The sequence below is a fragment of the Limanda limanda genome, chromosome 1 (assembly GCF_963576545.1).
Source record: "Limanda limanda chromosome 1, fLimLim1.1, whole genome shotgun sequence".
In the NCBI taxonomy this organism is placed as follows: domain Eukaryota; kingdom Metazoa; phylum Chordata; class Actinopteri; order Pleuronectiformes; family Pleuronectidae; genus Limanda; species Limanda limanda.
Genome location: NC_083636.1, coordinates 10,306,211 through 10,322,103, shown reverse-complemented (window position 1 = coordinate 10,322,103; position 15,893 = coordinate 10,306,211). Strand labels below are relative to the sequence as shown.

Sequence of the window (15,893 nt, the reverse complement as noted above, 5' to 3'; positions counted from 1 at the left end):
ATGTAGTGGATGTTGTAGCATTCATCTGCTTTAGAAGTCCACTCTTAAGAGCCTGCAGTGCGTGCTTAGTGTGTGTGTGTGTGGGGTTGAGAATGACGGTGCAGCTTCACCCACAACAGACAGGTGCTGGTGATGGAGGCAGGGTCTTGTTAGTAGGGTGTATTTAGCGCTGAGTGCACACTTTAAGCTGTGGTTTGTCAGTAAATAAAAGCAGCAGCTCCTCAAGACCCAATACAAGTTCCAATGCTTTGCCTCTGAGTAAAGTGACAGTGATTACCCCATGATTCTGCAGCAACTTCAGCAATGTCAACAGAGGTAACACAATCACAGCTATGGAACTGAGTAGAAAACGATTATTTTCTAGTTGATGACAGAATGTATTATTGTTGTTGCAGGATTTTTTATGATGTCTATAAATTTAATGTTTAATGTCTGCTGAGATTGTCTCTAGCTCTCCCTGCGATCCTCAAGGAAAAAGAGGTATAAATACTAGACGGATGGATGGATGGATAAATAGATGAATAAACTATACAAAAAAATGTTTCTAAACTTAATTTGCTCATAGAATCAGCTAAAACCGTTGCTGTTTTTGACCAAGGCTGCTTGTTATTGTAAGCACATAATGCTGGTGTCCTCATTATATTCTGGTCCGTTCAGTTTGATCACATTTATATTTGGTCTAATTATCCTTTGCGACTATTCGGGTTAAGTGTTACTGAGGTCAGATGCCTCTTTGCTATACATATCGGATAGAAGGGCCAGGCTGCTTGGTTTAAGTGCTCTTTAGCAAGGCTTTAAAGCTCCACCAGTTGTAACACTGAGTCTCACCCTGTGTGTTACACCAACTATTCCTCCACCCATAAAGCACCACATTATTTACAGTACATTATCCCGTCTTACTAAGGAGTTGGACACCTGTAGTGGATTCCCTTATCACATTGTCACTACCACATGCATTTCATTGGGATTTAAGCTGCCATTTATCTGCCCAGTGGAAATTAGAGTTGCCACGGGCTAATTTTATCTCTTTCACGGACTCCAACTGTTAGCCCGGGGGCTAAATTTGAGTATGAAATGTGGGGGTAATCAACCTAAGCTACGTAGCCCCGGGCAACAACCTGTTTTAGCTTCCATGACAGTGTGTAAAGTCTGAATCTGAGGCCCGAGACAGGAAATGTTATAAAGGGTAGCAGGAAGTGATGAGTGACATATAACCCTGACTGATTATAAGGCTAAAAGAGATCTTAATATGAATCTTTAATGTTTAGCCAGTTAATAGTTGTTATGATCTCCAAGTATTTTTGCAGGCTTACAACACACTGGTACACCACACACACACACACACACACACACACACACACACACACACACACACACGCACACACGCACACGTTACTTATTCGTCAGATTGAAATAAATATGCAAAGCTTTGTGGATAATCGGGCCAAACAGCCGATGCTATCTGTGTGTGTTCTGAAAAACAAAGGCTCGCCTCTCATCTCAAAAGTGTGTGGGTTCCTAACAGAGAGATGGAGAGAGAGCGATAAAGTCGTAGAGGAAAGGAGACGTAAAGAGAAGACGATGGGAGCAAGGAGAGCAGAATGTGATAACAGAGCGGCACGGAGCCAGAGAGATGATGGCGAGCTGCGGATCACACATCTGGCCTGCACCAGTGTCCTCTTTTCATCACTGACCTTCTGGCTCGTTCTTGATCAGCTCCTCCATCTTGCGTTGTTTCAGTGAGTCCACCACGTCTGCCAGGCTGCCCTTGCGTCTCTCTGGGGTTCCCAGGGCGCCGGCGGAGGAGCCCCCGTCGCTGCAGGCCCGTCCACCCACTCCACCTTCTTCTTTGCCCGGTGAGGTAGAATTGTGCTGGGGGTAAGGACTCAGAGAGCTCCCCTTGGTGCCGTCCTGGTCCTGCAGGGAGGGGAGGTAAAGGAAATGTAATTATTGCTTTTTTTAAATTTACATAAACTTCAGGACGAATAAACTACAGGAAAGAAAAAGTAGCAGGAGGTAGGGGAGGAGCTGGCATACACCCATATATTTATCTTCATCCGCCTCCTCTTCTCTTGCTCCCTTTATTCTATCCATCTCCCCTTCCCACAGCTCAATGCAAGCAACTTTCATCAGCAGCCAGTTTTCTCAAGTTAGGGCACACTTCTCCTCTCTCTTCTCGCTCTCACATCCTCTGGAATCTGCATTTGACTGACTTGGAGGTACTTGACAGAACGAAGACATGAAACGAACAGCAGAAAGACTCCGCGCGCTCTTAGAGTCGCACAAACTCCTCGTTACAAAGCCTCCAACGACTTGGCTTTGAGGGACGTCCAACGCCACTGTACCGAGTCCCAAGCCCAAGTTTCAGTTCCACGCCACTTTTGTCCTAAGGATTCGTGACAATTAACGCCGAGGATGCAACTGCATCACTCAGAGGAATCACAAGGAAAGAGATCCCGTTTCAATAAAACAAAGCTTTGGAGCCGCGTCAAATCATTTCCATAAACTTATGAAAGGAATGGAACGGGTAGAGGAAAATTCACAACACACAAAATAGAAATCAGCATGACAGCGACCAAATATAAAATATACAAAGTGAAGCTCTGTGGCTTTTGCCAAGCTGTCAGCATGAATAATTATCCTGCTGTCGTATGGCTTCATTTACAGTTTTAAACATGTTACGTTTAATAACCTTTGGAAATCACAATACTCACAAAGAAATAGCAGATAAAATAAGATATTAAATATATTATTATATTGAGTTTATTATGTTATAAACTAAATTTTGCTTAAAGTTACTTCACTTTCAGAATTATGTATGAAGTAGGTTTTCAAAATCATCAGCTGAATTTGAAAGTTCGTCAGCGCTCATCCTCAATTCGATTTTTTTAAAACGTGCTTAGATAAGTTTTGTGACATCACTAGTTGATGGTTAGAAACCATTCGTGGGAATTTGTGCTAAATTGTGCGTACAAAAAAAATTTACCCAGGCGTCTCTAGCAACTACAGATGCACACAGGCACCGTGACGGAGAGAACTCAGCTAATCCGGTTTTATTTTCACCTTCCAATGTTGTATAATGTAAAATCTCGAGATACGTGGTTGCAATTATCAGGAATAATTGCAGGGGGTTGTTTAACTTATATGACAAACAACCGGCGACAAACAAACAATGAAACCCGACAGCAGCTGAGTGGTAAGTAACTTTGAGCATCTTAATCTTTGACCCAATAAAACCTGTGTTTGCTTGGACAGCCTGCATAATAGACTTAACGCCGACTCAGCCCAATTAAGAGGTGACGCCGAGAAAGGGAGGACGGCGTCAGCTCCGAGCGAGAGCACACACACACACACACACACACACACACACACACACACACACGTACAGACATGCGCTTGGGACTGTACACAGGATTGCAAGGTATCGACAGACACGCAGCCAAATAAGAGAGTGCTGGTCCTTGCACAAGCAGAAGTGTGCGTGTGTTGTTTGATTACAGAAACAAAGTGAGTCAGTCAGTCAATCAGCCAGTCAGTCTGTCAGCCCTGTAGACAGGAGGGTCAATGGTCCACAGGGTTAATCTTTGGCTAATCTGACCACAGTATGGAGCACGCCACCCGGGACAGTGGCACACATTAACAGTACCTCTTATTGTCTCAGTGTGTGTATGAGAGACAGAGAGAGAGACAGAAAGACAGTGGTACATTCCATCTGTATTAATGTCATTACAGCTTATTATGGCGGAGATGGTTTTCTAATCATTAACTCGCAGGTTGCTGGTGGAAGTGGAACTTAACACTGAGATCAGAGTCCACGGTGAAGTCATCCAGCCCCCCAGAGGACTCCGGTTTCTGTATGATGGGCAAAAGCTTTTTTATTTTTTAATAGAAGCATCTTTTGCAGAAGAGGGAAAAATAAACTCAAACCCTCCAAACCAATCATTACTCTGGGCTCTACTGAGAGAGTAAAGCAGGACAGAGGCTTTCAATATTGACGATGCTTTCATTGTCAGGTAGAAGACCATTATCACTTGGCATTTTCCACACTTCACCGGCTCTCTCTCTTTCCCTCTCCCTCTCTTTCTCGTGTGTGTGTGTGAGTTTTTCTGGATAAGTCAGCATGCTCAATAATTCACAGATTCTCTCCTCTGCGCTCGTGCACATGCATTGTTACGGAGGGACAGGGTGCGACAGTGATGATATGGCTGGAGCGGTTGTGTATTTACTGTGTGACAGGGCGATGAGACTCCAGTCAGACACCAGTGTGGCCGCTAACTGCGCTCGGGAAGTGTCTTGTGATCTTAAAGCGCTCAAAGACTTTACTTCTTCTCCTCTACAACACCACCTGACCAAGTTGAGAGCTCGGACCACTCCTGCCTTTTCTTTGTTGCGTCTCTCTTGCTTTCACCCTCTCCTGTTCTTCAGATTAGGGAAATTCAGACTTCAAATGAGCGGCTTTGTGATTACGAGTTGCGTCAGCTCCACCGCGACATGCAAATGGAGCGAAACGGAGAGAGAGAGAGGGAGAAGGAGCATAAGCGGGTGGAAGTCAGAGAAAGAGAGAGGCAGTGTTATTAGAGGAAAAGAGAGAGGGAGAGAGTTGACGGAGAGATACACAGAGCGAGAGAGAGAGAGGAAGGCAGGCATCTCGAAGGCAGCGGTCACACCTGTCACATCCCATTTATCTAATCCAGCGCCTACTTAAAACAACCACACTCTTTTCTTTCGAGAAAGATGTCGCGCAAAACAAAACAAACAGAACAAGAATACAGGAGGGGGGTGGAGTTGGGAGGTAGAGTTGGGGTCGGGGGGGATGGGGGGTTGTCGGGTCTTTCTTCTCCTTTTTTTTCCCTCACTCCGTCAAAAAGCTGCCACGGAGATGTCATCTCGCCGCATCCAACAACGGAGGTCAATTTCCTCCCAATCACAGGGAATTAGCGGGGGGGGGGGGGGGTGCCCTGGCTTCTTCAAAAAGACCCCCGGTACATAAGGGGACCTTGAGGTTATTTCATGTGTGGAGTCAAGATGACAACTCTAAAGGCTTATGATTTTTTTCCGACTTCATAACATGTAATCCATGAGCCTCACCGCACCGCAGAGTCCACGACAAGACACAGGGGTGGAACAACCCAAACACTATTGCAAACGGGTGTCACTTAGCCGATCGGGGGGGTCGCAAAACTTTTCTCATCAACATTCATTTATTCCCAAGTACAAACACAAATTATGGATAGTGTAAACGCTCTCTGCCCTCCTCTGCGTGCGTGTGTGCGAGCAGCTCTGTGCCTATATGTGTGACACAGTGCACATAGCCTGTAGGTGTGTGTGTGTGTAAATGTGTTCGCCTGCATGCGTGTATTTATATGCACTAGATGTGGCAGGCTGGCAGTGTGGGCGGTTCTGCCTTTAGTTTGCAGATGTCAATTCTCTTCCAAATGACTGGAACAAAGTAAAAATTGCGCCTCACTCTCTTTATCCTTTTACTGCCTCTGCAATGGAACCGAATTAAACAACTTTTGTCTTCTTAAGCTCATCTGTGAGGGGATGTTGGTTTAAAAACACTTAACTCTTGCCAAAAAAAGAGGGAAAAAAAAAAATCTAAATGCTATTTTCTTTTCCTAGAGCCAGCACAGATGCCACTGTTCATTCTTTTTTTTTTTCTTCTTCCTTCGTCTTCTTCCCTTCCTCCTCCTCCTCCTCCTCTATTGCCCGACAGAAGACAACTCTCGCTCCCTCTCTCTCTTTCTGAGGACCTGACATGTCTTGGACGGTGCAAGGTGTACGGGTGGAACACAGTGTTTGATGCTTGGCGCGTCGTGGTGGATCAGGACAATGTGGCAGGAGGAGAGAACTGGAAGCGTCTGCTGAACTAAAATACGCACAAACACACACCAGGAGAATGTCACTGATCACTCCTGCAGGGGGGGAAGACTTAGCTCCGCGCCAGGGCTGCCAATCTCCTCGACGTACACTTAACACACCTCCGATACACGGCCAGACACACACACACACACACACACAGCAAATCCCTTTACATGCCATGGCTAAACACAGAGACTGTCAGTTTTGACTCTGATGTCCCTCAGGCTGGGACAAGCCGGCAAACACACACATTACTTTTATCCTCATGTTCCAACAATATGGTTCAGCTTCACCACAGAAACCCTATATTCAAAAATATATGTGCATGCGGTGTGTGACACAGATAATTATTTGAATACATTAATATAATTTCTTAATTAACAAAATTGAAAATAAGCACCATTGTATTAACGTCCTGATTCTAATTGGCCGCTGCGACTTATTGTCCAAGAATTACACACTTGCCCTTTTCCTTATCTAAAAACACTCAGCTGTATTTTCTGTGTTTTAAATAGCAGTTTGGCTAAAATGCACGCCAGTACATTTTACCACGACCCCTCGCTGTTGACAGGCAAGCGTGTGTTGATTCATTAGTGCATCACTGGCATGAGAAATTAAGTGTGACCACTGTGTCTCAAGACTGCTCAATGACTGTGTTAAATCTGTCAAATTCACATGAGCGCGCACACATACACACACACACGTACACACACACACAATCACACATACAAATTACACCAAAAAAAAAAAAAAACACGAGGGGCCTTGTGGAGGAAAATGAAAAAGGAATAATGCCTTTATAGTTTTACTATCGTGTATCCTGCCGGTGAATGAAATAATTAGTGTTTGTCCATTAACACATTGATGAAAGAAGATGCTCGCCTCTGCCTGATGTGCAAACATGTTTTCCTGCAAGGTTTTGCAATAACACATATCCAACGTAAAAGAAAGCAAACGAGAAAAATATGAACATAAATCACCATTTTTACCGATATGTTTACTTTTGTTTTTAATCACTAAAAGTTTTTAAAATCCATCCCTTTAGAACTGCAGGTGCGTCCTAACTGGATTTGTGGTGTCAATTGGCCGACCTCACTGAACCGCTTCTAAAATCCATCCCATCAGGCGTTTGAACCAAGCTGCTCTCAGCCAATCAGGGGCCAGCTGCACGGTGAGAACCTCGCGTTTAGTCACAACACCCTTTTAGCTAAACTGCCTTCATTTGCAAGCCATTATGAGCCACCATTCTTATGCAGAGAGCCGGGGTTTGTGCAAAAACATTTTTTTTTAGAAAAGGAAATCATCCAACACCTTTCAGGCTTTTAAAATACGTGTGTGTGTGTGTGTGTGTGTGTGTGTGTGTGTGTGTGTGTGTGTGTGTGTGTGTGTGTGTGTGTGTGTGTGTGTGTGTGTGTGTGTGTGTGTGTGTGTGTGTGTGTGTCTGTGTGTGTGTGTGTCTGTGTGTGTGTGTGTGTGGCCGTACAGCTGCAGCAGTCAGGTAGAGCAGCCGGGCCAAAGCCGAGCAGGCAGGCGAGGCGGTGGAGTGAAGAGGTCAGTGTGTAGCTGAGCTCTTCTCCACTGCCGTGTTAATTTACTATGACAAGATAAAGCTGTAATCCCCCCCCCTCTCCCCCAACACACACACACACACACCTCCCACTCCTTCCTCCTTTCTCTCCCCCCCCTCTGCCGCCGCCTCACTTCCAAGTCAACTGGTCGCCGATGAGCCATTTACTTCCCCCTATCACTTTACGACAATTGCCCTGGGAAAGAGGGTGAGGGACGGGAGATGTTAGGAGAGAGACCCCCACCCCACTGCTCTCAGAGTCCCCCACCGACACTACCCCCCCCACCGCCTCGGTGTAAATCTCCTCCTCCCTCTCCATCTCTCTTTCTGTTTCCCTCCTCATCCACTCTTCCCTGACAGTCAGCGGCGAAGGGATTGAAAAAATATATAAACTTAACACAAATCTTACAACATGCCAAGTGGGGAGTGGGATAAGCCCCAATCCCCTCATACACACACCACGCTCGCCACTTCATAATCCACATCAGATATTATGCGAGTGTAGGAGCCCCCCCTCCTCAGACAACACAAGTCCTTCCAACACACGCAAACACACCACCCCTGCCCCCCCCCTCTCCTGCCAATTAATGTACTAGAAAAGCCACTGTGTGTCATTTTGAGGATATTTAATGGTCTTTTAATGAGGGGTGCTCTCATAATAACAAAAGGACAGTGATGAAGGTCCAAATATTAACGATAGAAGTATTTGTAGACTTCTTTGTCTTTCACGTTGTGTAAATATAAATCTAATCTAAATGAACCGCAGATTAACTAATCACTGTCCTCAACCGCAACAGATACCCTGGTGGATGTGTACGTACTGTGTGTGTGTGTGTGTGTGTGTGTGTGTGTGTGTGTGTGTGTGTGTGTGTGTGTGAGTTAGCACGTGTGTGTCTGTGCGACTGAGTGTGAACGTGTTTCAGCGTGGCCCCAGGACTTTGGTTTACAGTAGGCACACGTGCACAGAGTCCACCGTGGGGAGGGGCCTGCGGGCTAATCAGCGGGCTAATTACGGAATTAGCTTTCCATTACAGCCCTTAAGCACCGTTTCATTGTTTTATCATCACGACGGGGGAAAGGTCGACGGTCGTTATCAGAGCAGCACTGTGACTAGGTGTGTATCAAGGTAAGGGCTGAGGGGAGGAGACACTGTAACACACACCGAGGAAACACACGGGAGAGAGTTTAGTTCGGAGTAGGATTCTTTACACAGATGCCCCGAAAGGTTAAACACATTTGTCGTTGCGGATCGGGAACCTTTTGTTTCGCAAATAACATAAAAAAAAGGTAATAATGCTAACCAGCAACACGTAATCGCCCATACAGTCATGTAATCACACGTATGTAATGAACATGCATTGCAAATCACACCACATGTATTGAATGTGTAATGAGCCACACGCAGGAGTCATCTTTAAATGCACATAGAGCTGGGCAAATATCACACACACACACGCCGAGAAGTTCACAATAAGCCTGTATACTGTGAAGTCTACACTGTTATTTTACATGAATAACACACACACTCACACACTCACACAAACACACACACACACACAGACACACACACAAAGCACTTAGAAAAACAGAGCCATACATTCAGCACCACCAACATTGTCACACTTCATCCCAAAGATGAAGTGACTCACTGCCATGGCTCACATTTTGCAGTCACGCAACTGTGCATCAAACGGGCTCAAGGCGACGGCTGGTGGAGCGCACATAAAAGAGAAAACACGTGTGCGCCCAAACAGTAGCCTTGAACCTCCGGTTTTTTTCTTTCTCTCTGCTCCCCTATTTAAAAAAAAAAAACAATAACCTCCAGCTCTCAGCAACAAACTGCCTTTCACTCACAGAGAAAAGTCAATTTCTGCCTCTTTAGAAACCTGACTCCTTTCAATTCTGTGGAGAGTCAACAGATAAACATCCATATATTCAGTTTTCTCACTGCTGAGAAAAGTGCAGTTTGTTGTGTTGAGGTTGTAAAGGTTACAACATAAGGGAAGTAAACAACATGTTGAAAGAGATCCAGGATGCATATGCCACTATTTTATTTCCAATATGCAGAAACATTTTCTGTTTCCTTGTCCAGAGACGACGGTAAATTCAATATAAGCCCTACAATTCTAAATACTCCCGGCATGTTTCATTGCCAAAACTACATTATGTAGCAATTTCACAGATAAACAAGGTCAGTGTCATTAATTTCTTGCAAAGTACATACACAAAAAGAAAAAGATTTTTCTCGCAAAAGTTGTAATTCACTGTCAGACAGGTGCTGCCTACTTCTCCAGCTTGGTTACGAAGCTTTAATCACTGACACTCGCCCTCAACGCCCTGACTTTCCCTTCTTAATGCTGGAGGTCAGGATTACAACGGACATAATCTGATCTGGGGTCTGTGCCCCGGGGGGGTCACTTTTAACCTCCAGCCTCTCAAACACACACACACACACACACACACACAGACAGACGGCCTCATGGGAAGCAATGCCAAGGGCAGAGAGCCAGCGGAGAAACAGGCGAGGTGAAGGCCAAGCAGCCGGTGACCAGGGGGGCGGAGTCAACCAGCAGGAGTTGGCGGTTTTAATGGGGGAAAACAAAAAAAACGGGAAATGGTTTGTCATTTGAAAGCATTACATTGATGAAATATTTTTTTTTAAAGTTTTGATAGTTTTGGAACTACAGAGGCATAACGTTGCCATGGAGTTATCCTTTGGCGACACCTTGAGCTCTGACTTTTGCCTACTTTTTGTTTTACTTCTAGCCAAATATCGCCACGGTGGACTAAAACAGGCAGATTCTTAAGCAAGTTCTGGAGTTATTCGAAGAGTTTTGTTTCCAGCGACTTTTACGTGGATATATGTTTGTACATAACTGGTGATCATCAGATAATGACCTCAGAAAGTGAGTCACTCTGAATTTTAAAAAGGTAGCCTATCATCTACGCGTGTTCAGATTTGACTGAGTTATGCCTCGGAGAGTCCCGGATTTTAACACGTGTTTATTTCATAGAAAATATCATAAAACGTCTTATTGCAAGCTTTCAACTGGGATAATGTTTCCCAAGTGAGATAAAACCAATGTTCCCCCTGTTTCAAATCACGACCTTGAGTCATCATCCCTAACCCTAACCATAGGCCCACAGAACACTAAAGCCAGATGGGAAGCAGGAGTAACGGAAGCTGTCCTCACCATGTTGGTGGGGCTGTCCAAGCTGCGGCTGGCGGGCGAACGAGGGGACACTTTGCTGCAGTAGGAGACCAGGGGGAGGTGGATGACACCGCCCAGTCCCTCGCTCTCATCATCCTCCATTCGCTGTCTGCTGGTTGCCATGGTTATGTCTCCATCTGTCCCCCCATATGGAGAGGCTGGTCGCTTGGAAGACATCCTGGAAAAAAAAAAGAGGAGGAGAAGGGAGATAGAAAGGAAAGGAAAAAAAAAAAACAGGAGGAACAGTGAGCAATATACAAAAGGATTGATATAACAGGTTGTGAGTTGTGTAATGATGGTGGCAGCGGAGAGTGTGATGGTTACGGTGGATATGACTAGTTCCTGGAAATCTTGAATAGTCGGATCCAACTCCTTCCAGCAGGTATTCACAAACTCCCCTTCAACATGACAACCCACACCAGTTGTCCATCTCCCACTTTCCCCTTCAGAGGGTTTGAGAGCACCAGGCTCCTTGGCAGACCTTCAGACCCACTCTCAGGTCTCACAGTATGTTCACCACAGAGGCCATACAGCGTTCATGTCTTTTTTCCCAAAAGACGATGGTCATTACCGCAAATGGAGCCCGCTTGCACTGGCATTGTCGGAGGAAATGACCATGTCTGGACAATGGGCAGTGAGCGAGCGCAGTATGCACAGTGACAATTATATGTGTTCATAAAGACCTCGGGACAATAGAGGAACCGGAGGGAAAATAGCCGGCGACGCCAGGGCCCTGCTGTTTGCATTTGTTACCGTGGCTTTGTTCCCTTGAAAAGAAGGAAAGGATATAAAGCCACGTCTATTAGGTGAACTCTGTCACTCGCGAGGTAAATTTGCCTCCCTGTACTTCAGCTGAGCGGGGATGCAGCGACGCCGCGGCCATAATAGAATTTAATGTGGTTCTCAGCATCGCCTGAATGCTTTCAGATGCACTTGTCGGCCTTGGAGCCACTGTGACTATGACCCTGGGTAATAGGCTGCTCTCGCTCGAGTCGAGATGGAGGGATGATGCAGGCGTGGATGGAGGGACAGTGAAAACATGACGGGAGGGGTGGGAGTGTGATGGGAAGCAGCTGAAACCAGGAGAGAAGCAACAGGCGTCTGACTAAAAACCCGTCGGATTCTCCGATTCGCTCGTTCTATCCTTCAGCGAGACCGACATCACCATCGCCATCCGTCTCTGATTTCCTCCGTCTTCCTCTCCAGCCTCTCTCTCCTAAACCCCCCCCCCCCCTTCACCCCGTCCTTGCTTGTCTCCAGTAAACTGATTACCCTCTTGACTCTATTGGATTTCCTCTGGACTGTACATCTGGCATTGTTCCGAGGAGCAGCCCTGCCACTAATTCAGTGCTTATTTACCTTATGACAGTGGAAAGGCAAACAATATTGAGTGCTGCTCACGGGAGGCGACGGGGAAAAGCTCGGCGCTCGCAGACGCAACGTGGCGCTCTATCACACGGGGGGTCGAAATCAAATCATGCCCCTGCTGCAGTAATACTGGAAAACTCTCCACCATACTGATGTAATTTAATATGCTTTAATTGTTTTTGGAAGGTTTTGGAGATTCATAGACCTCATAGATAATCGAATAATTCAAACCAGTTTACAAATTTTGTGTTATCATGTGATTATTTCCGAAAACCCTTTTTAATCTGCCAAAAGTTTTCAGGAACACAGAAGCAATTTTGTTGTGTTTCAATGGGCCCTGCAGAGCTTTGTGTGCTTAGTCTGTGAGTGAGGCACTCACGTAATACTTCATTGGAAGTTGAATAAGAAAATTACCAAGTCAACAATACGCAGATACGGATTTTACAATAAATTTGGGTTCTGCAAAACCACAATCTTTTAATTTAAGGGACTGTTTTAATGCTGAACACACACACACCATAGGAGTCAACTGAGTGGAATGTGTATCTGCAGCTGATTTCTTTATCTGTATCTCTAGTCGCTCTACCTGCGTGGGCACGCTCAGCAAAAACTGAGGCCATAAATGACCAGTAAAGATTCTGCATTTGTTTTAATGACAATAAGAAGTTAGAGATAACATCACAAAATTGCTGCCATTAAATCCAACTGATATCAAAACTGAAAATAACCTCAGGTAACTTTTCTGACGTCAGAGCAGCTGAGGAGGAAGCTCTCTGTATGTGTGCGTGCACAAACCTTTAAACGATTGTTTCACTCATGAACATATGCAAAAGGCAGGTCCAGCTGTACAAACTACAGGGCTCAGAGACACACACACACACACACACACACGTTGAACAGAGGCCCTAAACACTGCAGGTCTGTTGTCATCACTGCCTGTTTACTTTACCTCCTTTCACTGTCTCACACTGAGGCCTTTTGTTTCAGACACACACACACACACACACACACACACTCTTGTACCCAACGTGTGAACACCTCTACCACAGTCCCCCCCCCACACAGACCCCAGGGTCAGCTTCGATTCCTCTCTCCTCCCTAGAGTTGCACTTTGGCTCGGCTCTTGGAAAGCAGGGGAGGATTATTCGCTGTGTTATTGCAGCTTTATTGTCCATCCTTCAGCCACAGTAGCCTCATCGCTGCGTGGACGGACGGCCCGTGGACAATTAAGAGTTAAATATTAACACAGGAAACAACACCGCTATACCCAAAACCTCCAGAGAGCTCTTGTAAAGAAAATAACCTGCAGGCAAACAATTCATTTCATCATTCTTCTTGCTTTATTCTGCCCCTCTTCCTCATCTTCATCCTCTTGACACCCGTCCAACCCGACCCCCCCCCCCCCCGGCTCGACTCTGCTACTACTTCCTCAGAGGTGGGTGTCTCTGAATGGGGCCGGCCGTTCACAGCTCCTCTCCGGCTGTAAAAATCCCCTTGCTCCCTCCCGTCCCCCCCTTTGAAGTGGAATTACTACACAATTGCAGCACGGCGGGTGTGCAGGTTACGCCGGCTACTTCATTTAAAGTTTGGCAGGGCCTGTCACGCCGGGAGAGAGAGAGACCCCCGAAAGGAAGACGTTTCAAAAGCGCGGACCGATGATGCGAGGATTAAAAAAAAGAGATGAGGTTTTATTAAGTCTATAAATTGGCAGCGTGGTCCAGGTCATAATTAGAAGAAATTACCATAATTTCGCCACATCTTCGAAAAAACTGAACATGTCAAAGCAAACAGACCTTAGCATACAGACGTGGGTCCTATGAGCCGCTTCCTTTAAACAGCAAATGGTGATTCATGTGACATGACACTTTTGCAACAATATTGCAGTGTACTTTTTGATTTTCAAATCATATTAACATGCAAACTTCCCCCCAAGAAATCATCTGATATCATCTGTTTGTCTTTTCTCCTCCCTCAACCTCTCATTTTTGTTTCAGTAGCCACACACACACACACACACACACATGCACGAAAAACATGCACGCAAACACACAACTATGCACATGCAGAGAGCTCTAAGCTGAGATTAGAGCGCCATTTCCGCTTGGCTTTTTGATGATTAGCGGCTCCGCGGCTAAGTCCCTCTCATATCACATATGTCCACTGCTGCTAAGTCACTAATCGGACAGCGACCGACGTCCATTAACGGGCCGAAATAATCGCCATTGATGGTGGTTAACCGTCTCCTGGCCGCCGCTCGCTGTAATCAACGCGCCCATTTCATGTTGGCACGTCAGCAGCGGCGAGCTTATGCACACGCAAGCACGTTTAAATACAGGCAGACAGCTTATGAACACGCAAAGGGGAGGCGGCTCACACATGCAAAAACACTTCAAAAAGCACACACACACACGCAGAGACACACAAACACATCAAATGAATTAAGCAAAATGGGGGCAAAGATTTGTTTCAGCTTCAATGAGGAGTGAGGCAGAGACAAAGCAGCCATCGCAGAAATGTCACAGGCTATCACATACTTACACACACACACATGCCTCTGTGTGTCTGGCTGCTAACACAATCATGCTGCTAACTGCTCTTGTTAACTCCTCTACTCAGAACAAGCTTTCAGGGAGCGTGGGAGCCTCCTCTGGAGAATTCCATACTAAAGTGTGTGTGCTTCTGCGTGTGCGTGTGTGTGTGTATGCATGTGCTCAGTCTCTCTATAAATTGCAACCCATTATTTGTACAGTTACACAAATGTATACGTGCACTGCACAGTCAGTCAAATGTATCTTCTACAGTGAAAATAAGCACAGGGGCTAATTCCAAAGTGCTATCAGGAGTCAAAGTGGTGCCTGCCTGTCACTCAAGTCTATTTGCTTGGAAATGCGAGTTATCTTTGAAATTGTTCTCTTGAGGGAATGGAAGGGCATATCAAAATAGTTGAGCGGAATGCTCCTTTTAGATAAGGCGCCGGTGGCGGGTCCGCCTCGGAGGTGCCGACCGCAACATTTACATCTGTATCACACCTCAGGCGGGAATTTAAACAAATGTTTCCCACACGTGTCACAGTATCACTCGCTTTAGTGCCATCACCTTTCTTTTCTTCACCCCCCCCCCCCCGTCTCGCTGCATTTGTTGTTCTCAGCTTTCAAAAATAATTCATCCTTCTCTCTCTCCGTCTCTATCTCTCAGTCACATACTCTTGAACTTATTTTAACATCGTACGTCCTCCTGCTCTCTGTCTCCGTGCCTCCCTCTCTTTCTCTCTCTCTCTCTCTCTCTTTCCCTGGCGGTGTTGTCTTACTTACTGTTCCCACTTTACACAATCAGCTGTTTGTAAGAATGTCGCTCCATCCCTCCCCTCCCTCCCTTCTCTCCCTTCTTCTCTGTGCAGACTCTTAAGGATATTGCCTAATATCTATTTATAGGCTGTCCTTTTCAAACAGTGGGAAGAGTAGGGCAGCAACAGAGAAGAAAGACAGAGATGGAGGGATAAAAGAATGAGAGATGGAGGACCTGGAGTAGTGAGTCAATGAGATCCCCCCTTTTCCTTAGTGTGGCTCTGTTGAGTCAGAGCAGCTTGGATGATCTTCATAAATTGCTTTTTCAAATCTTTGAGAGGACGTCAACAACTTCTAAGAATTAAAGTTCAAATTTTAAATCCTTTAAAAAACAGGTTAATATGGAGAGAAAGTATCAAAAAAAGAGAAACAAATGTCCATAGAAGAAGGATCAATTTAACAACATTTTTCCAAGTATGTTTCGACGTGAAGTGTAAATGCGCCATGACATCGTAAAGTAAAAAAATGTTCTTTTCGAGTAAACAGTGTGAAACAGGGAGAAAATATGAACACAGCTCCTGCCTGTATATGCTCACAGTC

General features: G+C 45.5%; 1 protein-coding gene across 5 annotated transcripts in view; it reads right to left on the bottom strand.

Annotated features, from left to right (window-relative positions):
- The window catches only part of sox5 (SRY-box transcription factor 5), an 87,165-nt gene that overhangs the window by 65,081 nt on the left and 6,191 nt on the right, over nucleotides 1–15,893 (bottom strand). For all 5 annotated transcript variants that reach the window (XM_061073907.1, XM_061073904.1, XM_061073905.1 and 2 more), the window contains exons 2-3: nucleotides 10,624–10,819; nucleotides 1,695–1,917 (exon numbers count right to left, since the gene is read on the bottom strand). In XM_061073907.1, coding sequence (XP_060929890.1) covers nucleotides 1,695–1,917; nucleotides 10,624–10,819 — 419 coding nt within the window. The remainder of the gene's footprint in view (nucleotides 1–1,694; nucleotides 1,918–10,623; nucleotides 10,820–15,893) is intronic.